Here is a 24,950-nt window from a genome sequence, read left to right on the forward strand (position 1 = left end):
TTGAAATCTCCAAAAACAAACTTTGTACAACTCAACAAGCTCTACACTTTTACTTTTAGGCTCAACCCCAAAATATACTTAGATTTTGAAATGAGTTTTCAGGGTAGAATTTAAATACTGAAAATCAGAGTTTTCGGAAATTCAATTCAATACAAAGAATTTTAACTTAATTCAAGCCATACAAGTCAACACATGTAACATAAGGGTAAACTTGTTTTAGTGTATGCATATCAAAAATTTTACTAACACATAAATGATATGCTATGCATATGATGACATGACATGTTTTAGTATTTAAACACTCGAGGTGTTACAGTGAATTGGGCTAATTCTAAAATTCTTTGCAATAATTAAACCCTACATTTAGCCCACTTCACCCCTTGTGCCTAGAATATGATTCTAATGATCTACCGCACAAAAATTTAGAACCCTAAGTTTCAATTCTATTCTAGCATGGTAATTCTAAGAATATAAAGACAAGAATTGAATTGCTCAAACGTAAATGCTCAAAGTAAAGAGAGGAAGAAGGAACACGGTGATATTTGCTCTGGTCGCATCCAGACGACTTCACTTGATCAAATGAACTGACCAGACTCTACTGCCAGCGTCCAGTCACACCAGGACCAGTGTCCGATCAATATTTGACCCTCCATTCACTTTCAACTCGAAATCATATGTGAATGAAGTTTGCTCCAATTGATCTTAGGGCTATTTCGGAGCTATCTAGTGCTAGATTTGATAAGTGTGCACCACACCTAACTCACTAGACCCACCTAGGTCAAGCTACTAGTCCATACCCCTTTAATAGTATGACCAAAGAAAAAAACAAAGTCCTAAACTACTCTAAGTGTCTCTTCAACACCAAAATACACTTAGAACTAGTCCATCCTTAACTTTGTCATCCATCTTTTGAAAACCGAAACGATTTCCATCGTACGGGCATAACAACCATGATTGCCCAATCAATTGCCATTACCATGACCTAACTTAATTGCCTCCGTAAAACACACGTTAGTTATAGTAATCTCATATTGTCATTAATCACCGAAACCCAACTAGAGGCCTAGATGCTTTCAACCCCTATTGTAGGTACTACTTGAGGAGTAGCCTTTGTGTGAAGGATTCTTCTGGTGGGCACAGACAGATCTTTATTCATTATCGATAGATGTTTATTTTCATTCTACTGTTTAATATTCCACACTCTGACTTTGGTAATGTAATAATATAATTTTTAAGCACTCTGGATGTATGAAATGAAATAAGTATTGTAACTCGTTCTTGTTATTGGATCATTAAGAAAAAAATGTGGATCTTTTGGGCTCTCCCTTGGGGTGTGCCCGATAGAACCCGCCCGCTGTAGCTTGCTTTCGGGGTGCTTAGTGTCAGATGAAAGACGAGCGCCTCCGTAAGTGTGTTATCTCGGGCGATTCTGCCACAGTGAAGGCCGCCCTTGGTCCTTTGACTGAATGCTGAGAAGATATAGGACCGGACGCGCTGGGGTGCGTCCGGTCAGGTGATGACGTACGCTGACGAAAGCATCTAAACAAGCTAGTAAGGACCGAACTCTGGTCCGCGTCCGATCGCCTATGATCGGACGCGTCCGGTTGTGAAAAACTAGCTCTGGTGCCTTATTGGAAACGATCGAACTCCAGTGATGGAGCGTCCGGTCACTTTGAGCAATGCGTCCGGTCACAACTTAAGTGCACGGATGACCGTTGAGATCGGGAGATCAGCATTTGAAAGTGGGGACACGTGGCGAAAATCTAAGGACCGGACGCTGGGGTCCTGCGTCCGATCAATCCGACCGGCGTGTCCGATCGCCCCGATTTTTCAGGGAACAGAGAGCCAACGGCTTTATTCGTGGAGGGCTCTCTATTTAAGCCTCATGACCGGCTCAAGCTCACTCTCTTGGTCATTTGCATTGACATAGCAATCTTATGAGCTTAGCCAAAGCCCTCCCACTCATCTCCATCATTGATTCATCATCTTTGTGAGATTGAGAGTGAATTCAAGTGTATTGCTTGAGTGTTTGCATCTAGAGGCACTTGATGTTCGTGTTTCGCTGTGGGTTTAGCTTGTTACTCTTGGTGGTTGCCGCCACCTAGATGGCTTAGAGCAGCAAGGATCATCGAGCGGAGGTGGGTGATTGTCTTTGGCTCCGATCGTGGTGATTGTGAGGGGTTCTTGACCTTTCTCAACGGAGAGCCAAAAGGTACTCTAGTAAATTGCTCATGGCTTGTGTGATCATCATCTTATATTAGTTGTGTGGCACCCTATTGAGGGTTTGGCGTATTATGCCAATTAGCGCGTGAACCTCCAAGTGAGTGAATCGCCACAACGAGGACTTACTTGTCGGCAAGCAAGTGAACCTCGGTAAAAAAATTATTGTGTCATCATTTGATTACGAGATAATTGGTCTTCATTGGTATTCATCCTTATGATTGATTAGTTCATTCTTCGACTCAGCGGTATAACCATCTTGCTCTCTCTCTTTACATTACCGCAAACTAGTTGTCAAGCTCTTTAGTGTAGCTAATCGTGAGAGCTTGTTAGTTTGATTAGTGTGGCTCTTTAGTTAGTCTTTGAGAGTACACTAACTTAGTGTAGTAACATAGCCATTGTGTGGATAGAGACTATAGAAACTAGAATTATGGTAGGTGGCTTGTATTTTTAATAGGCTAGCGCAACACTCGCTTCACCTCATATTTGTCTAAGCGATTTGCTAAGTATTGTTGTAGATATTTTTAATAACCTATTCACTCCCCTCTAGCCATTATGACCTTTTAACCATCCAACGGCGTACTCCCTTCATCTCAAAAAGAACGCAATTGTAAGATCAGACACTGGATACCAAGGATCGGTGGTAAATTACTACATTACCCCTGTAAACATAAGGCTAACCCAATTGTCACTCCTTTGTCCAACCATTTCTTCGGAAGCTTCCTCACTATAAATTCTCCAAAACCTCTATAATTATAGTGTTTTTGGACAAATTTTAAATTCTATAATTATAATCTTTTTAGGATGGAGGGAGTAGACCAAGCGGTGGCGCGTAGTCACTAGTCACACCTCCACAAAGTCGCCACCTCGGCACGGTAACGCATCCGATTCCGCGGAGCGCGGAGAGCCGCACGTCCAGGACAGGAGGGCAGCACCGCCAACAATCACCCACCCGAAGCAAGCGAGTCTGCGAGACGCGGCGACGCGCGGGCGGTGGCCCACCTGTCACCCTCCCGGGCGATGGCACGCAACGGAAACGGGAAGAAAGAGGGCGCTGCTGCGTCTGCGTGAACGCGGTCCACCGCATCCGTGGCCGCTGCCGTGCCGAATCCGCGGACCGAGCGGTCCTGTGGACCTGGTGCCGCCGCCTCTACGCGACCCGGATCCGGTAGCGGCCCTATAAATACGCGGCCTGGCCCGTCTCTCCTTTCTCATCGCAGCCCCACCGCGTTGTTGGTTAGAAAAAGAATCGATCCCATCTCTTCGGTGCGAGAGAGAAATCTAGGCCGCCGCCTCCTTTTTCTTCGGTGAGAGGAGAACAGGGAGGAAGGAAGGGATTTCTTGGTTCCCCGCCCTCCCTCGGATTGGGAAATCTCTCGACTGACGAGCAGCAGAATTTCTCGAGGTCGCTGGTTGCAGCGAGGTCCGGGCCTTCGTGGGATTGTAAGAATCTCTGCCCCCCACCTGTTCTTTGTTGTGCGATCTGATCCAGTATGATGTTTGTTTGGTCTGGTCTTTGATTATGCTGGGTTTCCTGAGAAACCCTAATCCTTTGGTAGATGTAGATGGTTAGGAAATCACTACCTGATTTGTGACGGAGCATGGTTAGGGAATTACTACTTAATTTGTGACGGAGGATTAGATAGGAGATGGGGATTATATATTTCCAGGGTACCTATATTTCTTTGCTATGGTGTTAGGATCATTTAATCATCTCAATTATTCGTTTCGTCGGAGAATATGCTAATTTTGGATAGCACCTGGCGTCTGGGTTATGTACATGTGGTTCTAGTTTCTCTGATCTGTATATGTGGTTGTATCAGAGCCTTTGTCCAGCCCGTAACTTTGGTATAGATTGTGTCTGTATAGTGTATGCCTCATTGATTTCTCAATTATGCTTCGGTTATTATAAGAATTTCTTTTTCGTCCGTTATTAATTTTCTTTTGTAATTTGTAATATATGTACGCCCTTAAATCCCTAGAATCTGGAGAAAGTCTTAAATGTAAATCACTAATTCTTCAAAGATGCTAGTGGAATCATTCTCTGATTTTATGGCTCATGACATATGTTGAAAAGATGGATATTTCCTTCCCATCATAGTAACTCAAAACAGTACTCATCAGTTCTTTGGTTCTTCTCTGCAGTGAAAATTGGACGTTCTAATGGAGTCCAAGGGTGGCAAGAAGAAGTCTAGCAGTAGTCGTTCCTCCCTGATGTACGAAGCTCCCCTTGGCTACAGCATTGAGGATCTCCGCCCTGCAGGCGGCATCAAGAAGTTCTCTGCTGCTTACTCGAACGTATGTACCAAGAAATTCGCTTCTTTCTACGTTCAGTTGCAGTTCTTATTTATGATATGGTGCTTACAATTGGATCGTTTCATCTCTTGCAGTGCGCGAGGAAGCCATCCTGATAGCTCTCTCGTCAGCCCCTTCCTAGTAGCTTAGAAACCACCTGCATTTTCATTTTGATCTTCCTAAAATCTCTCTGGCTAGCTGCTTTCGAGTGACCAAAAGATTTCAAGAAACCACTTCCTTGCTTCCTCCCCCGGCTGTCTGTCATCTTGCTCTGAAACAATGGCAGTCCTGCAAGTTGCTGCTGCTGCCCCTCCCCCTGTCTCTGCGATTGGGTTTGAGGGATATGAGAAGCGCCTTGAGATCAGCTTCTCTGAGGCACCTGTCTTCGCTGACCCCAACGGAAGGGGACTGCGTGACCTCTCGCGTGCCCAGATTGACTCTGTTCTCGACCTTGCGCGGTGCACCATTGTGTCCGAGCTCTCAAATGAGGACTTTGACTCTTATGTCTTATCTGAGTCAAGCCTGTTTGTCTACCCATACAAGATGGTGATCAAGACCTGTGGGACTACAAAGCTTCTGCTCGCTATTCCGAGGATCCTTGAGCTTGCTGAAGAGCGCTCGTTGCCACTTGCTGCAGTTAAATACTCCCGTGGGACATTCATATTCCCTGATGCACAGCCATCCCCACACAAGAACTTTGCTGATGAGGTTACCTTCCTGAATCGCTTCTTTGGTGGCCTCAAGTCCGGTGGTAATGCTTATGTGATTGGTGATTCTGCGAAGCCTGGGCAGAAGTGGCACGTCTACTATGCCACTGAGCGCCCTGAGGAGCCTGTTGTTACTCTCGAGATGTGCATGACTGGGCTGGACAAGAAGAAAGCTTCTGTCTTCTTCAAGACCTCTGCTGATGGTTACACATCGTGTGCTAAGGAGATGACCAAGCTCTCTGGTATCTCGGACATTATCCCAGAGATGGAGATCTGTGACTTTGATTTCGAGCCCTGTGGATACTCCATGAATGCTGTTCATGGCCCTGCTTTCTCGACCATTCATGTGACCCCAGAGGACGGCTTCAGCTATGCAAGCTATGAGGTCATGGGCTTCAACCCAGGCTCTTTTTCTTATGGTGACCTGGTTAAGAGGGTGCTGAGGTGCTTTGGCCCAGTTGAGTTCTCTGTTGCCGTGACTATCTTCGGTGAGCGGGACAACGCAAAGACCTGGGGGAAGAAACTGGATGCTGAGGCCTATGCCTGCAGCAACATGGTTGAGCAGGTTCTGCCGTCTGGTGGCTTGCTCATCTATCAGAGCTTCACTGCTACGGGTGAAACCACCCCTGGGTCGCCGAGGTCAGTCCTGCATGACTTCGCTGGTGACATTGTCAAGAATGGCTCAGTGTGGGGTGAGCCTGACGCTCCCTGCTGGGAACCTGATGCTGTTGATGAGAGCGAGGAAAGAGAGGTAAAGAAGATGAAATGCTGATGCTGTGATGCGCTACGCTGAAGGTTGACGACAAATCAGAGTTAGAGTTGCTGCCCCTGGTTATCTTGTGAAGCAGCCAAGCCAGATTATTTATGCTACATAACCTGTGCTATTGTGATGTGGCACATGCTTATATTTGCAAAATAAAGAGCTCTAGGTGGTTAGCTTTTGTCTGCCACAGTGAGCAGTGTACTCATATTATTGTGTTTCTGAACTGTATGAATCTAAATAGAGTCTTCTGTTCGATACAATTTGAATAATGTCTTTTCATGTGATCTGTTGGCATCTGCGTTTCATGATTCATGTTGGTGACATACAAGTATAACATCACTCAGTTACTTTCCCTTTCAGTGATTATTTCATTCGAAGATTCTTATATTCAAGCAATCTGGGTGATGACTTCGTTTCTCAGCATGCTATTTAGTCCTTTCTAAAGGAAAATGAAAAGAAAAAACTAAGGTGAAATCTATATGTGCTACGAATATTAATAGATTAATAGGCATCTAAATTCGACTCACGAGGACTTGGGTGGTATAGATTTGGAATCGTATAGCGAAATTGGCATCTAAATCACGAGGACTTGGGTGGTATAGATTTGGAATTGTATTGCGAAATTGGCATCTAAATCTAGGTGTCACTGATACTGATAACTGACGTTTTGGAATTGGAAATTTGGAATCGGACTGGCCGCTATGCCACCTGCCAACCTGTGGTTGTGGAGGGTACTGGGGAATCCTCAGACAGCATCGCCCGTGGTCACTGGCTTGCTGGAATCAGACAGATTGAGATGGGGCACTTATCGTGTTCGCTGGAGATGGGATTATTGGGGGGGCAACTTGCCCGGCAAAGTTGATTGCATTATGCGAGACCGCATTTAGCGTCTTCTCTTGGGACGTACGTGGAGCTTTTTAGCGTGTTCGCTGGTTGGTGCTGGTGCTGGTTTGGGCTAGCTGGTGCTGGTTTTTTTTTAGAGAAAAATACTATTGACTGGTTGAATAAGCCTGGCTGAAATCAGCAAGCGAAAAGGGTGTTTATCTGAACTGAGCCGCGAGGCACATGGTGGTGCCGGCCTGCCGAGTCAAAACGATTTCTTCTTTGTGCTGCCTTGTTCTCGAGATCTCGACTGCCGGCCTCGGGAGTCTGGAATTTTCTTGGGTCATGAGTAGGAGAAAAGTAACGGAGAACAGCTCAGCGTAGTGATCCGCAGCAGGTTCCAATGCGACCTGCCAACGTAAACTTGCCCTTGTTGGCGACCACCGACCAGAGAGGGACGCAATTCATCTATCCAAGTCAATCTTAGACACTACAGGAAACGGTGCAGGATCATCACTCCTTCCGTGCAAGGATTACCTTCAGTGTTTCAAGCAGTCAGTTTCCTAGTTGCGCAATGTTAATCACCTTTTGTGTCAAACTGATGGTCAGCTATGCGCTCTAGCACGCCTAGGCAGCTAGGACTTTCTCTTGTTACTTCCTGATACATATAATAAATGGGGGGTAGCATTCTCCCAGAAGGGAAGATTTGGGTCATGTTTTAAGCCATGTTAACAGGGACTATTAAGTTTTGTAACATCATCTCACATAAAAGGGCAGCAGCAAACATTACATAAAGCTCAAACATTTGTTTCATCAGAAAATTTGGGTACATGTTTCCGCAAACTACCACCTGTAAACTGACTGAATTCCCTATGAAATCAAATAATGAATGTTGCAGTTTACAACAACATAGATGAACAATGTGAAAGAATCGTTTCCAACCAATGCATGTAAAGAATGTACCATGAAATTATTATACAGGACAAGCTTTGCTCTTTTAGCAGGGGCTCAAGGAAGGGCAGTCAGATATCCGCAGCAGGAACTTCACTCATCGATGTTGGCATGCTTGTTGAGGATGCCTCGAGGGATGTTCTCTTCTTCTTGCGGGCCCAGCATAGCCGGCTAATTTTCCTTTTGCTTCTCAGGTTAAAAGAGACCTCTATACAGTTGGTCCAGGGTAACAAATGATTTATTGGCTTCAATCTTGGAGCTTCTTGTTGTGTGGACGAATTTTCTCGCAACTGCCCTTGCAGTGCTGCAGTAGCAAGAATGCTTTGAATTGGGTTCTTTATTTGGCTGCCCAGGTATCCCTGGCAGTTCACTGCCTCGCAATGGCACTTCACTTTCTCTCCAAAATGCACAAACCTATAAATAAAAAAAAGCAAATAATTGTCGCTTAAACCAAACAGGATAAAATGCAGCCCAGTTTCAGAGAATGTTGTGGCCTCTGAATATAATCCTGGCCAGTCGAAAACTGAGGAAAAGTATGCCAATGTCTGGGTTAGCGAACCCAAGAGCAGTATAGCTGAGAGCCAAGACCAACAAAACTTTTATCTTGGTTTCAGGCGGGTAAATGTGGAAACATCCACCACAAGTCGACAACAATTTAGCCACATGAAACAGGCTATCTATAGCATCTTTGAAAAATTCAAAAGCTGTTTGAACTAAAGAGAAGTCTAGTTTTATCCTGGCCTATGCTTGTAAGCTTTATTCAAAATTTGACATGACCAAGTCATTGAAAAAGGGACTTCATGATGCATGCAGGTCATAGAGCGAAAGAACCTCCAGAAAGTTAATAAAAGATATCGTAGTCTCTGGTACTAAAGTTTGCACGTATGATTCACCACACAAAAAGGTAAAGAAATAGTTCTAAGGCCTGAGGTTTTAGGTGGGGAAACTATTGATCACGTGATAACACTACGAGCAGGCACAGATGCTAGTTTGATAATTTTGATGCCACCTGCTCAAACTAGATTTACAGACTTATAGCTTCATGTGTCACTGCAATCAGCTTATTGCAGGGAGGCATCATCTTGGTACCAAGTATACTTGTAAGTAACTTGTAGCCTCTCGACATTGAAAGAACACTTCCCTCTATTTTTCATTTACCTGTCACCAATAATTTATTGTGGCAACATTGACCATCCATTTTTTTTCTACAAAATGTTTTCACATAGTTCATAATATGTAATACGAAAAAATTATACTTCACGACAAATCATATGGATATGAAAATTTGAAGTATCTAAAAACTCTTTAGGAAAAAGCTACAGTAAAGAGGTACTGTTAAGTAAATGAAAACGGAGGAAGTACATTTAGCCTTCTTAATTATGAATGCCTCTTTAATCTTTATAAGTGGAATAAAACAAAATAACTGTTTAAACTACCTGTAATCATAAGTTAAGGGCTCTCCAACCTTGATGGAACGTGAGGCAAAGACACCAACTCTTGTCTCACCATCAACCTGCCTGGCAAGGCCATAGAAACAATCAGGAACATGCTATAAAACGATTTTTTTTTTGAAGAACACATCATTACCATTTTTCGAGTTTACAGTTGGGCTCACAACTGTGATTTAGAAAACGTGACGGGTTTCCTTTAAATGTCGCATCTATTGTAAAATCTTTGCTGATTTCGCACATGTAGAAGTTTTTGTCACCACGATCTCTTATATCCCAAAGCCTTTGTTCACATGTCGCGTCATCAATGACTGAAACAATGTTTAAAAAGAGGCGAAAAGAATGTACATGAGACTTAACTGTGAAATACAATTAGAGCAACTCCAAGAGTTTCTTTATACTCTTCCTAATTGATAGGAATAGAGATTTTGGTGAAAAATACTCCCCAACAGCTTCTCTAATTAGATCTCCAAATATTGCTATCATCTATTCCGGATTTCTCGCTAGCCAAAGATAGAGAGCCATATAGAGAAGCTGTTGGAGGGTGGAAAGATATAGAGAGCGATTTTTATTCAAATGGCTCTCCAAATGATGATTTAGAGAGTGAGTTTAAGAAAGACTCTTGGAGATGCTCTTACAGAAAAATTAGCACGTAAATCAGAAGCAAAGTGGCAAAAAAAAATCAGTAAACTTATGTCTCCATTGATCAAATGATTCCCAATATGATGGTACCATGCAGTGCCAGAGAATATGAACCATAAACGGAAAGGGAATAATAAAAGGTTAGCCATGATAGCTTATTTAACAACTAAAAGAACTTAAATTGTGTTAGAACATCCTCATGAGCTTTACTGGATTCATAATAGCAAGGATGATACTCCCTCTGCCCAATAATGGAAGGCATTTTTTATTTGAAAGCATCAAGTTTTGACCAATAATCAGTCAACTGCATCAATAGATTTGTGTTCAGATGATATGATTATGTAGAAATTGACCATATACTGAGAAAATAAAGGTCAAAATCTACTATAGGAGACTTATCTTCTAAAAAGTGTTGGACAAGAGTACTAACTTACTAATGGAATGGACCGCTGATAATGGAAAGTTCGAGAAATTTGGTTGGAAGCAGAAAGCATGACCACTACATATTAGAGAACATAAGCAAAATGCGACTGTTGACCCCACCACAACAAATGTTATGCAGAAGGTCATCTACCAAGACCTTGCTATTTCTGCTGGTCTATTTCCAAAAATAATAATAACATGAAAAACAGTTTTACCTTCACCAACATACTCGATTACAAAATCACCTCTCTCCAATGGCTCCAACGCAACAGCACCCCATCCACATCGCTTTGTCTGTAAAGGAAAAGTGTTGCTATGGTCATAATAAAATAAACTAAAGCCATCTTTGAGCAAGTAAAATGCACAAGTAATACCCAACTCTCAGAAAAATAATCACTCTCGCTGAAGCAGGTCAGCTCTACTGCCCAGATGGAGGTGCAAACTTGCGGGTATGAGGTGTCTAATTCTTTTGTTTCATTGAACCAAGTGACCTCTACCACACATGATGCCAGGTCAATTTCACAGAGCACACTATCAATGGCACATGTTTTCGCATCCAAAAATAAATACAAAAGGAAATTCAGGTTTGAATGGACAGGGTTTACTTTGGCAGCAGTAGAAGGTAAGAAACCAAAGGACCAGGATCATCATCATGGTTTGAGTCAAGGTAATCCTCTTTCCCCATTGCTTTTCATTCTAGTTATGCACATCATCAATCTGGTCCTTGCCAAGGTTGCAGAGGCGGGTTTACTGCAACCACTTTCACCTAGACTGTGAGCATCAGGATCCATGTACTCTGATGAGGTGGTGTTATGCTTGAGTCCAGTCATGAAGGAGCTTGAAGCTATACAGGAGATTATTAATTGATTTGGTGCAATTTCGGGTCTTAAAACTAAGATCAACAAATGTTCAGCTAAGCCTAGCCTGCACTCTTCCGGTGGACATTGATACAATACAATAATAAATACTATGCCATGAGCTATTGCTGAAATTCCATGCACCTACCTAGGCCTACCACTTTCAGTCAAGAAGCTTAGGTTGTTCTCCAATTCCTTGTCAACAGGGAGCAGATCAGCTACCCATTGGAAGGATGCTCCGATCAACCCCACTGGTCATGCTGTCCTCACAGCCACACCTACCTATCATATGATGGCTCTAAATATTTCACGATGGGTGATCAAGTCCATAGAGAAACTATGTCGTGTTTTGCTGCGGTAAGGCCGAAAGAAAAGAAGGTAAATGGTGGGCATTGCCTCCTAACTTGTAGCAAAGTTTGCATGCCAATGAGAATTCATAATTTAGAATTGCTTAGCTGGAATCTACGCATGACATGCCTCTGGATACAGAAAACTGGCCCTCACCCACCATGGGTCACAGTTTTGGGGTGCCGGTTCCATCACCAATCCTCAGCTCTGCTTTCTATCTAGGTCAGCACCGAATTGGCAATGGTGACTCCACAGATTTTGGACGGACCATTGGCTTTTGGGAAAATCCCTCGCTCGGTCTGGATGTTGGCAATGGAATTGATCAACAGAATTGAGTTTCCAAATCAATAACATGCTGAAATGGTAATGGACTGCAATTCAGTTTCCACGCGATCTCTTTAAATTGCCACTCGAGAATCAGAAACTGGATCCATACCTCATCTTCCTCTTAGCCAGCAAGGCCCTCCACGCCCCGGCTCAACCCCTACCATGTGTCGGCAACCCCTGCCCCTGCCCCCCTCCGCTGCCCCTCTCCGTGGCTGCGAGCCCCACCCCCTCCGCGCCGCACAACCCTCGTATGAGAGGGTGAAGCAGCAATGGGAGCCTACCCACGGGGTCCCTGTCAGCAGTCACCTTGGAGTGGAGCTCTCTAGTGGTGGCATCGATTCCAGCCAATACCGAGCTCCATAGGTCTGTATTGGGAGCATGCTGTTCTGTGGTGTGAGAATACCGTGTGGAATTGGGAGTCAAATTCCAAGATCCAATTCTAAAACATCCAAGCTTGTGGTATTGAAGATATACAATTCCAATTCCTCAATTCCAAGCCGAATTCCAACATCCAAACGGGGTGTGATCAAGGAATTGGCACCGGACTATTCGGCTTGGTGCCTAAGCGTATTGCTGGGTGCACTGTGAGACAAGCAGAGTGGGGATCTCAGGGGAACCATCACAATCCGTGTCCTTGAGCAGTACCTGCAGATGTGGGACAGGCAGCGCTCATGTCGGTGTAACAAAAAAAAAGAAACCTTAGAGCATGTTGGATGAGGGGATTTTGTACTTAATCTTAAGAGGTTGAATCCACACTTCCCGATCCTTGATGCATTGAGCAATATTTAAAAAATATATTAGATCTTGCACTAGAGCCTGGTACCTAAGATAACGGTAACACTGCATATGACCTTTTAATAGAACACCTAAATAAATCAGTGTTTCAAAGATTACGCGACAATGCATAAACTCTTCTGTCTTGAGAAAGAAAGAACTTACAACTTGAAAATTTTGGAAACTGTAAGTAACCGGTGCGTAGTGGAATCCTAAGTCAGGATAGTAACGTGAAGAGAGGCAGAGGAAGACCGAAGTTGACTTGGGTAGAGGCAATAAAAGGAGACTTGAAAGGATGGAATATACCCAAAGACTTAGCCTTAGATAGGAGTGCTTGGAAGACAGCTATTCACGTGCCTGAACTTGTTGTTCTGTTGGGTTTCAACTCTAGCCTACCCCAACTTGTTTGGGACTTAAAGGCTTTGTTGTTGTTGTTGTTGTTGTTGTAAGTAACATCAAAACATGCAACACTATTATGCACATAAAGAAAATAAGTAGGAGTGAATACATTGGTGCACATAAGTTCCTAGAAAAATCAAGTAAGAACATCATTGACAAGAAAGCTACCTTCACAATTTTAATTTTCTTATCTTTGCGGAATGGCCTGTTTGTACATAGATCTGAGCAGCGACAATTCTTGGAACAACTCGTAGAAATACCCCTGATAAGTCAGAAAATAAATTTAAACAATCATGTTGGAGGAAAGTAAACATGTATGGACTCTATATACATCACACATAACTTTATAAAGGATTATGCTAACTTCTTCATCAAACATTAGCAATACATGAGTGCAAGCATCCATAATATGCACACCTGGCAGCGTCACTGTTCAGCTAATATGGCACTTTATTCACTTAGCATATGATCCAGAAAACAATATGAATAATTGCTAAGTAGGTATTCAAACGTTTAAACTTAGGCCCAAGTTAAACAGCAGGAATACTATAGTAGAACTATCCAAGTGAAGTGAAAACCACAGGGTTAAAACCACACGAAAATTGTGGATACCAGGATATATTGCCGTGATCTTACATCAGCAAGATGGTAAACGATGTTGGAATGAAGGTTCAGATTACTGTGGAATTCCTCCAAAATTGAAGAGAAAGGAACCATATCTAGTGAAATTCTTTTAGTGACTACGATGTTTCAAACGCTCAAATAGTGCTTATTTATATGGTATGGAAAATCCTCATCCTCCAGTGATAATCATACATTCCAAACCGCCTTAGCATAGTCTTAATAGCATGGCACATGGGAGTGAGCGTGCCCTAAAGTGCTATCATTTAAACAGTTTATATGCCAAGACTTCCCACAAAACACAAGGTACCAACCAGCATACAGTAACAGTATATTAGAAGTGACATGTGGATTTTGTGCAAGTTTCTTGCAACCCAATACCTAAACGATATAAGTGCACTTTGTTAGTCGCTAAATTCTCACTCTTGGTAGTAGGAGAATTCTTACTTTCATCGAGAGAGAATGACACTAGGAGTTGGGGCAATTTTCTTGTCTATTTCTCACACAAACTCACACAAATGCCATACCAACCTGAGGGATTGGGGTTACATATTTATAGGCTGCTAGCCAGCCAAGCATATGCCAAGATGCTAGTCTAAGATGCTAGTCTAAGATGCTAATATGTTGTCCTCTAGTCTAAGATGCTGTCCTCTAAGATGCTGTCCTCTAGTCTAAGATGCTGTCCTAAAAACAGAAAAACAGCCACAAGGACCATGTGAGCAGCACAGCCCCACAAAGACCAGCCACACATGAGACTTATCCATCATTCTCCCCCTAAGTCTTGTGCGTCGTCTTGTGGAAGAGTTGAACCATCCCGGTCCTGGAGCAGAGCTCAAGGAACTTGATCCTCCCAAGGGGCTTGGTGAGCAGGTCCGCAAGCTGGTCCTTGGTGTTGATGTAGCTCGCCTTGATGCTCCCTTCCTCCAAACAGCCTCGGATGAAGTGGTACCTCACCCGAATGTGCTTGCTGCGTTCGTGGAACACGGGGTTCTTTGCCAGGGCCAGAGCGGACTTGCTGTCCACCCTGAGCTCCACCGCTCTAGTGTCTCTGCCGAGGAGATCACCAAGCAGTCGAGCGAGCCAGAGCGCCTGAGTCGAAGCGGTGGAGGCCGCTATGTACTCGGCCTCGCAGCTGGACAGGGCCACCACCTGCTGCTTGACCGACTGCCAGCTAACGAGGCACTTGGCGAGGAAGAAGAGGATCCCGCTCGTGCTCTTGCTGGTGTCGATGTCGCCGGCGTGGTCGCTGTCGCTGAACCCGACGAAGTGTGCCGCCCCAGGGCACCTCGGGTAGTAGAGGCCATGGTCGAGAGTCCCCGCAACGTAGCGGATGATCCTCTTCACAGCCTGCTGGTGCTCCGTCGTCGATCGCTGCATGAACCGACTAACGTAGCCGACGGAGAATGCCAAGTCCGGCCGTGTGTGGGCGAGGTAGCGAAGGCTCCCCACAAGACGCCGGTACTGCGTAGCGTCCACCTCCTCCGTCGTGCTGTCGCAGCTCAGCTTCAGCCTCTCCTCCATCGGAGTGAGCTGGGTTGCAGTCGATGAGCCCAGCTAGCTCAACGACGCGCTTGGCGTAGGCGGTCTGTCGAAGCGTGATCCCAGAGTCATCCTGGTGCACCTCGATTCCCAGGTAGAAGGAGAGAGGCCCCAGGTCACTCATCTGGAAGGTGGCCTTCATCTCTTCCTTGAATGCCGCCACCTCCGCATCCCTGCCGGTGATCACCAAGTCGTCGACGTAGACACCCACCAGCACGGCATTACCTCCATTGCCCCGTCGGTAGATGGCCGCCTCGTGCGGGCTTTGCTCGAAGCCCATCCCCTCTAGCGTGGAATCCAGCTTGGCATTCCACGCCCTCGGTGCCTGCCGCAAGCCATAGAGGGCCTTGCGCAAGCGGAGCACCTTGCCCTCCTTGCCGGGGATCGCAAATCCCGGCGGCTGGTGCACGTAGACCTCCTCCTTCAAGTCGCCGTTAAGGAACGCCGACTTGACGTCCATGTGATGAACACGCCAGCCCTCCTGGGTAGCTAGTGCAAGGAGTCGCACGGACTCCTTCCGTGCCACGGGAGCAAAGGCGTCGTCGAAGTCAACCCCCTCCTGCTGCACGAAACCTCGTGCCACCAAGCGAGCCTTGTGCTTGACGATGGCACCGGCTTCATCCCTCTTCAGCTTGTACACCCACTTAAGGGTGATCGCGCGATGACCACGAGGAAGGTCAGCAAGCTCCCAGGTGCGGTTCTTCTCAACCGCATCCATCTCCAACTGCATCGCGGCGCACCATGCCGCGTGTCTCTCGGCCTCTGCAAACGACCGAGGCTCGCCGTCGTCAGACGCAAGGTGCAACTGCGCCTCCAAGTCGTGAGGCACCGGTCCCGGCACCGGCTGGTCGCCGAAAAGGTTCTCCATCGTACGGTACCGCAACGGCTCGTCATCGTGGTACGCGTCGACGCGCTCCTCGTCGTGAGAGAGCGGAGTAGCGAGCTCAACCGGGCCGTGCTCGACACGAGCTGGTGGTGGAGTAGACGTGCCCGGAGTGGTGCCTGTCGGTGCTGGAGTGCGTGGCGTTGCCGGCTGTGGTGGAGCCGGCGAAGAACTCATCGCAGCCGAGGTCCTAGCTGGAGAGCGTGGTGCTGTCGGAGTAGCAGGCGCCGGGGTCGGTGGAGGCTCGGGGACTGGGGTAGACGCGCTCGCCGAAGAAGAGCCGCCTACTCCCCCAGCTCCCTCGAAGTGGACGTACTCGACAGAGAAATCGTCGTACGTCGGAGCCGAGCCGTCGTCCACCGCCTTGTCCCACGCCCATCCTCGCCCTTCGTCGAACACAATGTCGCGCGCCGTGCGCACACGCTGTGTCTTCGGGTCGAGGATGCGGTAGGCCTTCGAGCCATCCGCGTAGCCGATGAACACTCCCGGAGTGCTCCTGTCGTCGAGCTTGCTGATGTGGCCAAAACTCCTTGGCGAACGCGAGGCAGCCGAAGACCCGCAAGTGGGAGACCGCCGGCTTGCGCCCATGCAAGCCTCGTACGGCGTCCTGCCGTCGAGCGCCTTGGTAGGCGAGCGGTTGAGGATGTAGACGGCCGTCACCACCGCCTCTCCCCAGAAGACAGCCGGCATCCCCCTCTGCTTGAGGAGGGCCCGAGCCATCCCCACAACCGTCTGGTTGCGCCGCTCGACGACGCCGTTCTGCTGTGGGCTGTACGGCGCGGAGTAGTGGCGCTGAATGCCCTCGTCAGCGCAGTACGACGCGAATTCAGCCGCCGTTGTCGGTGCGCAGCACGCGCAGCTTGCGGCCGCACTCCGCCTCCGCAGCAGCCTGCGCGCGCCTGATGGCGTCCGCAGCCTCTCTCTTGCTGCCGAGGACCATCACCCACATGTAGCGGGAGAGGTCGTCGACGAGCAGCAGGAAGTAGCGTCGTCCTCCCGGTGTGGCCGGTGTCACCGGGCCACACAAGTCCCCGTGCACAAGCTCGAGCTTCTCCTTGGCTCGAAAGCTAGCCCGCTGTGGAAAGGGGAGTCGCCTCTGCTTTGTCAACACGCAGACGTCGCAGAGCTGCTCCACATGGTCGAGGCACGGCAGGCCTCGCACCATCTCCGTGGCACTGAGCCGCTTCAGGGCCTCAAAGTGAAGGTGCCCGAAACGCTCGTGCCACTGCCACGCCTCGTCGTCCCGACGAGCAGCGAGACAGAGGGGTTGTGCCACCTGCACGTTAAGGACGTAGAGTCGATTTGCGCTTCTGGATACCTTGGCAAGAAGGCGACGACGACGATCCCAAATCCTCATGACTCCGTCCTCAACCACCACGCGCGAACCGTTCTCATCCAGCTGTCCCAAGCTGATGATGGAGTTCTTCAACGCAGGGATGTAGTAGACTCCGGTGAGCAGCCTGTGCTCACTAGACACGATGGTGAAGATGACGGAGCCGACGCCCTTGATCTCCACACCGGAGGCATCCCCAAACTTGACGGAGCCTCGGACGCTAGAGTCAAGCTCGGTGAAGAACTCCCGTCGACCGGTCATGTGATGGGTGGCGCCGGTGTCGAGGCACCACCCGTCAGTCTTGTCGTTGCCTGAGCTGTCGCCGAGGAGGGCGTGTGCTTTTGGCTCGTCGAGGTGGAGGAGAGCCGTTGCGGCCGGTGCCGCTGGAGGTAGCTCAATGCTTGCATGTGCCATGAACAGAGTCGGCTCCTCCTCCGCCTGTGCGACGTGGGCCTGGTCGCGTCGTGGTTGTCGGCAGTCCTTGGCCCAATGGCCGAGCTAGCCGCAGTTGCGGCAGACGTCGTCCCGTGCCGGCTTGTGCCTGCCGGCGGCGCCGCCCTGGGAGCCTCCGCGGGCATCACCCTCGGCACGTCCTCGCACCCCGGCCTGAGCGTCTCTGCGCGCCTTGCGTGGCTTGCCACGCTTGCGGCCGCCTGTCGCGGAAGAAGGCTCCCCCTTCTTCCGGTCACCTTGGCTGGCAAGCCACTGCTCCCGAGTGAGAAGGAGCTTCCCACCAGTGATGATGGGCCCCGAGAGAGACTGTGGCTCATCGCTGTCGACGACCTTGAGGCAACCTATCGCCTCCTCAGATCGACATCATGGAGAGATCCAGCAGGGACTCGATCGAGCGAGCCATCTGCTTGTACTTCTCGGGGACGCAGCGAAAGAGCTTTTCGACAGCTCTCTCCTCGCCGTAGGTGTCATCGCCGAACTGCACCATCTTCTGCAACAGAGTGTTGAGACGGAGAGCAAAGTCATCAACGTCCTCACCTGGCTTGAAGGCTAGGTTCTCCCACTCCTTGCGAAGTGCCTGCAGTGTGGACTTGCGGGCGCGGTCGCTGCCGATGCGTGCCGCAGCGATGGCGTCCCAAGCCTCCTTGGCAGTCCGCTTGTTGGTAAGCGAGAACTGCATCTCGGGCGGGACTGCAACGATGAGGGCATCCAGCGCCCGTCGATCTAGGTCGTAGTCGACATCGCCGTATCGGACTGCCTCCCACATGTGCCGCACCTGGAGCTTTACCCTCATCACCGCAGCCCACTCGACGTAGTTGGTCTTGGTGAGGGTAGGCCACCCACCGCCGGGACCGACGTCCCTGACAACAGCCTGGAGCCCATGGTAACCACGGTACCGATCCGGGGAGAGAGAGCCACGCTGCCTGTGAAGGCCGCGCTCTCCATCGACCCGTCGGTACCGATCCGGGGAGAGAGAGCCACACTGCCTGTGAAGGCCGCGCTCTCCATCGACCCGTCCGCCACCGTTGCCGTGCGCGCCTCCTCCAGGAGCGCCGCCGCCGTGCGCGCGCGTCCGCGCCTGTCTGGGCTGCCGCCGCGCTCGTGGGCGTGCGCGGCTGCCCTAGGAGTGCCACCGCCGTGCGCGCCTCCTCCAGGAGCGCCGCCAGCGCGTCCGCGCCTGTCTGGGCTGCCTCCACGCTCGTGGACGTGCGCGGCTGCCCACTGCGCCGCCCGCGCTCGCGCTGCCTCCCTCTCTAGCAGCTCGAGGTCCGCGTCGGCGGTGTCGTCAGCGGAAATGGAGCTGCCGATGCTGCCGCGCAGAGCCTCGACCTCCGCCGCCGCCGCACGCGCTGCATTCGCCGCGCCGCTGCTTCCGCCTCCGCTCTGGCTGCTGCCAGCTCCGCCGCTGCCAGCCTCGACGCCCTTGCCGCCGCCGCAGCGGGTCTCTGCCGCCGCTCGCTCGCGTTCCTCTGCCGCGGCAAGTTCGGCCTCCTGCCGACGCCACGTGCTCAAGGCGACCGAGCGCTGAGACTGCCCTACGGACATGACGCGCTACCGGGGGCTGCTGCGTGGGGAGAGGGCTGCTCGTCTGCGCGGGGGAGGAGTGAACAGGAGCGGCTGGAGGAGCTGGTGCTGCCAACAGCTGGGGCTGTTGTGGGGCTGGGAGAGAAGATGAGCAAGAGATGCTCAGGCTACATGATAATACGGCTCTGATACCAGTTGTTAGTCGCTGGATTCTCACTCTTGGTAGTAGGAGAATTCTTACTCTCATCGAGAGAGGATGACACTAGGAGTTGGGGCAATTTTCTTGTCTATTTCTCACACAAACTCACACAAATGACATACCAACCTGAGGGGTTGGGGTTACATGTTTATAGGCTGCTAGCCAGCCAAACATATGCCAAGATGCTAGTCTAAGATGCTAGTCTAAGATGCTAATATGCTGTCCTAGCTAAGATGTTGTCCTCTAGTCTAAGATGCTGTCCTCTAAGATGTTGTCCTCTAGTCTAAGATGCTGTCCTAAAAACAGAAAAACAGCCACAAGGACCATGTGAGCAGCACAGCCCCACAAAGACCAGCCACACATGAGACTTATCCATCACACTTTAGGGGAAAAACAACAGTATATACTACAGATTTAATTCAATTTAGCTCTGTAGCACTGTAGCGTTGATATAAAAAAGATGGCACAGTGCTTATGCTTTCTCTTTTGGTAATATGATTCCAGTTCCACATTTAAAAGACAGTTCTGCACAACACAAAAAAAAAAACTTGACCTGTGGGGGGTAACTCCCAGGCATTTTGCTAAGAAGGCCTTCTCACGCAGGTCGAGACCCCCCCCCCCCCCAACCCCTGCCATACACAGCGGCAACCGTAGCACATTTGAGAACCACAACCTAGGCCAGAACTTAAGACCTGTGCTTTGGCGTGGGACAAATGAGGGGATTTTATAACCCCAGCCTGAAATTCGCCACAAGGAGTCGGACCCAGGACATGAGGAGTGGTACTAGCCTACTAGAGCCACCTAACAAACTCAGCTAGAGGCCCCGTTCGCATAGTTTTGCACAAAATTCACATGTCTTTGGCATGTTTCAACAGAGTAAGAAAGAACACCTGCATTCACAGTCTTCTTTGCAAGTAGAATCAGCCCTGCAGTTTGTGCACCCAATATCCACACGAACACCAGTGCGCTTCTTTTTTATCAGATATACATCTTTTACAAATTAAGGAAATAACCATGATGTACTTATATTGGAATGAAAAGCAGACAAACACAAGGCTAATCTAACTACACAGCTGCAGAAACATAGAAATCATTTAGTAAAACGTTATGCTTTAGGATACTGCCGCCTGATAGATGTATAGGGGGGTGGCTTGTAAACAGCCTCAGCATATTCCTCAATGGTTGACTCAATATTTAAGTCTTCGTTAACATATGGAAGAGGTAGCCGGCAGAACACTTCCTATAAAATAAACATGTAGTGTAGCCCATCAATATAAACTGCGAAGGAAATGTACTTCATCTGGATGAGACAGTGATACTAGACAAAGGAAGACAAGTCAATGAATTTCTTTTTCCTGAGGCTTTACATCATCAGAAACTTAACCATGTTCCTCATCAAATATTTATTTTACCAAGCATTCCATTCTAGTCACTAAGTACTTCAGATTAGCTAAGTAAAAAATAGCCCATGAATTATGTCACATGAAATATCATATAAGAAAAGATAGCAAAGGTACAATTGTGTCACGCATGCACTCACCTCTATACTGTTGGTAAAGTCAGCATTCTGTCACCAGCAAACAAAGTATTCCTGTCAGGCACCTCAACCATTACAAAAATATTAACAAAAGGGCGTGTGGGATGCACTGTAATAAAATTGTCCAAGCTAAACCTCAGAGGTAACTTATTCTTATTAAGTATTAATCTTCCAAAGATCTAAAGATGAAACAAAAAGACAGTTGAAATTAATGGAGGAATCCGCACTGGGCGTAAAAAAAGACAATGGCCAGATGCATATGATCTTTTTAGTGCTTATACTAGAGAGTTTCCTACTTGTCTATTTATTAAATTAAACTGGATAAGCTCTTATTACCTATTTCATATAATGACAACATGAAGTGACCAATTTTAAGGGAAAACGGATAGACCTCATTTTGCAGCAGCCAATCAGAAGTATGCCTCCAGCAAATTGCACTTCCTTGATTATCTTTTAGATGAACCACTGGCCATGGTGCACATTTCGTATGTGCTGCAACTGTACAACGTCCGCAGCGCCAAAAGAACATCTTTTGCTTACAAACCATACACCCCTAATGGGAGACAGAAAGTTAAATGATGTCCTTAATGATCAAGCAATGGAACCAGTCCAAGCACAGGAACTGAAATACAACATGACCTGAAAAACAAAATACAGGTTTGTATCCTGACCATTGACTACCTACTAAACAAATTTTCATGCCTGCAATATCAGACCCCAAGTTTATTGCAGAAAAATCTCTATTCTTGTCACGGTTATGATATTTACAATGGACTCTGCATTCCTTACCTTCGGACCATTAAATCTTGCAATTGTGTAGCATCCACTAATCAATTTACTTTTTCTCATCTCAAGAAAATAAATTAATTCCAACACTTACATGTTGAGGGCACCTGAAGCTTTCAGTGGTGAAGTTTGAAGTATCTTTCACAACACAGTTGAGATGGAACATCAGTGGACATTTTTTAACTGAACATTTTATTTCTTCTCCAGCATAAATAATCTTGGAGCACAAACGGCATTCGACCTTTGCACAAATGAAGAAGGTATTAGATGCTAAGCAGATGAAAGGGGGAAAAACTAGATCCTAACTTCCTAAGTCAACAAACAAGACTAATTACTAACACTGGTATCAGTTATAAGTCATTTTAGGATTCCTAATAATCAAATTTTCACTTTGACCATCAATATAATAAAAATTAGATAGATTAACAAAGTAAGATTGATGTCAGTAGATTCATAATGAAAGGTACTTTCATACATACGATTGTGTTTATGTTAGGTATCAAATTTTAATATAAATTGCCAGTCAAAGTTTCACATTATAGATAGTACCAATGTCCTAAACAACCTATATTTATGACATCGGAACAATTTCATGATTAATGAACAGCAGCTTCAAATTTTAACAGATAGACAGTACCAACGACAACGAGTTTTTAAGTTATGGAATGGATACAAAGCAATTCAGAGGTGGAAAACTTTATAAAATGGCTGCGCACTTTGTATCTAGGGGATCGTTTCCGTTAACGGATTCAGTATGTTGGATCTTACAAAATAAATCATTTATGTATTACATAAAGAAATAAGTTAACAGTTATCCTGCAAAATATTATATAGATGTCAAGAATTAAAATAGACAAGCCTCGTTTATCATGTGATTAAAGTACCACTTGTGTTTCTTGAAACGTAATATAACAGATTTATTTGAAATTGAAGTTCTTTCAAGTTTCTTTAACTCCATGTACTATGCACATGAGTTTTTAGAATATATTCAAAAATCACAACATTTTGCATTAGTAGTATTTTTGCTGGTGGGGACACTAGAACCCTGGTAACCAACACATTTTCTATATTTTTGGCTATCATTGGGTTCCATATTTAGCCAACCCCAGCTTGCTTCGGACTAAAGGCAAATAGGCAATGTTAACACACATGGTTTCTACTCCCTCGCTAAAACTCTTTTGAATTTTGTGGCTTTTCATAACCTCTTACTCTTGGAAGAAACAGAGCAATAGATATCATCATGACAATGATGTAAATCTATTAAATATAAATATTATAGCATTTTAACGACAAATATACTAGCACTATTTTGATGTGACTAATGTACATAATTAAAAGTATGCCACCATCCAGGTAAAGAAGAAAAAACTGATTGCACTGTACATAGTGTCTTTAAGTCTCAAATAAGTGATTAATGGGAGTGAAATGTGCCTCGAACACACATGATGAGTTCCTATACTCATAGCTAAGTGCAGGAACAGTTGTTGCCACACTGCTAAAGAATTTCCCGGATCGACCTGAACTGCACAAACTCATTAACAGCTGCGTTTTGCTTGATCCGCCCAGACATAAGAGTCGAGTTAAATGGGAAATCGAAGTAAGGAAAGCAGACATTGGTCCATCAACGCGAAGCGCTTCGACCCAAAATCCTTACCGCCCTTGGCGCCCCAGTAAGGAAAGGCAGCACGCAGTGGTGAGCCGGAACACCGGCCGCTGCCTTCTTAGCCGCCCACTCGCTCACGCGTTCCTCGAGCGTCGGAGCCGATGCTGAAGCCTGCGTCCGCACCGGCTCGGGTGACCGAATCAGGGACAGGTTCTTCCCGCCGCCGCGCCGCGTGGCGGGGCAAGCGGTGGTTACAGCGCCCTCGCCCGCGCCCGCCATTTCGAAGGTGCGGACACGGCCCGTCCACCGGCATTCCGCTGGGATAATGAGGTCGACGGCGCCGCCGCCCACAGTGGCGGACGAAGACGCGTACGCGGGCGCCGCATCGGCGGCGGCAGCATCCCCGGCGTGGTCGACGGCGAGCGTCCCCGCGTCGAGGGAGAATTCAGGGAAGGGAGGGAGGTAGCCGGTGCTCAGATCCGGCATGGCCGCCAGGGGACAGGGACTGTGGACTAGGGTTTGGAGGGCATTGGGGCTGGTCGGAGGCGTGGAAATGGATCGAAGACGTGAACCGGGGAGGGAGAGGACTCCCCCAGTCTCGCCAGAATTGTGAGAGCGAAGCTGCGAAAGAAGTGAACCTTTTCGAATTTTATATTTTTCATAAGAGAAATGCTATACAACAATGTTTCGCAGCAATCCAACGCTCGAATTTTGTCTCCTCCGTCTCCGGCCTCTTCCTCTCCTCTACTCCATATCTAGCGGCCTTAGAAGAGGCTTAGGGGAGGCAGAACGGTCAGATGGTGGGGACAGCGGGAGGACAGCGTTAGGGTTTCAACAGCGGCGTTACGGTCCCAGAGCTAGCAGAGACGGTTGGACCAGGTCGGGACGGAGGCGTCCATGGCCATGGCGGCGGCGGTAGGGTGATGAGGGGAAGGAGGAGGCCGCTGCGAGCGTGGTAGGGTCTCGTCGGAGCTCCGCGGCCGCGGAGCCCGCAGAGCCCCGACGAGACCCTACCACGCGTGCGCGGCGGAGCGGTGGGTGGCGGGCGGCGGCGGAGCGCAAGAGGAGGAAGAATACGGTGAACAAAAAATCGGGTGTTGGGAGAGCGTGAAATGCTCGAGTGCTGCGAAGACAGCTCATTTTCACGTTCACTTCCCTCACACCTTTTCTTGATCCGCCGATTATTATATATGTATTGACTTGTTGAGACTTGAGAGTTATTAAGGCCTGATCGGATCTTTAGGATTAATAACTAGATTAGGAACTAGTTAACTGAATTTTAGTCGGTAAGAATTCAAACTATGATCCAACAACTAGTTGACTGATTTTTAGTCACTAAGAATCCAAACAACGGACTAATTGTTAGTCCAATAGTCATGAACTAGCTGTTAGTCTATTCGTTCACATATAGGAGCTAATAGAACTAGTTGTTAGTCTTAGTCTATTCAAAAAGACCCTAAATACAATACAACCATGGTCCTGCAAATTTTTCTAGG

The 24,950-nt window shown here is 47.5% G+C and overlaps 1 protein-coding gene and 1 pseudogene across 1 annotated transcript; one reads left to right on the top strand and one right to left on the bottom strand.

Annotated features, from left to right (window-relative positions):
* The first annotated feature begins 4,636 nt into the window (after positions 1 to 4,636).
* LOC136477686 (S-adenosylmethionine decarboxylase proenzyme-like) lies at positions 4,637 to 6,245 on the top strand. Its single transcript, XM_066475929.1, has one exon. It carries the CDS (start codon positions 4,795 to 4,797, stop codon positions 5,992 to 5,994), a length of 1,200 nt encoding a protein of 399 aa, XP_066332026.1. The 5' UTR covers positions 4,637 to 4,794; the 3' UTR covers positions 5,995 to 6,245.
* Positions 6,246 to 7,548: 1,303 nt separating this feature from the next.
* Positions 7,549 to 24,154, bottom strand: LOC136477688 (histone-lysine N-methyltransferase ASHR3-like; annotated as a pseudogene).
* Between the last annotated feature and the right edge of the window lie 796 nt (positions 24,155 to 24,950).

Source organism: Miscanthus floridulus, chromosome 8 (genome assembly GCF_019320115.1).
Source record: "Miscanthus floridulus cultivar M001 chromosome 8, ASM1932011v1, whole genome shotgun sequence".
Taxonomy (NCBI): domain Eukaryota; kingdom Viridiplantae; phylum Streptophyta; class Magnoliopsida; order Poales; family Poaceae; genus Miscanthus; species Miscanthus floridulus.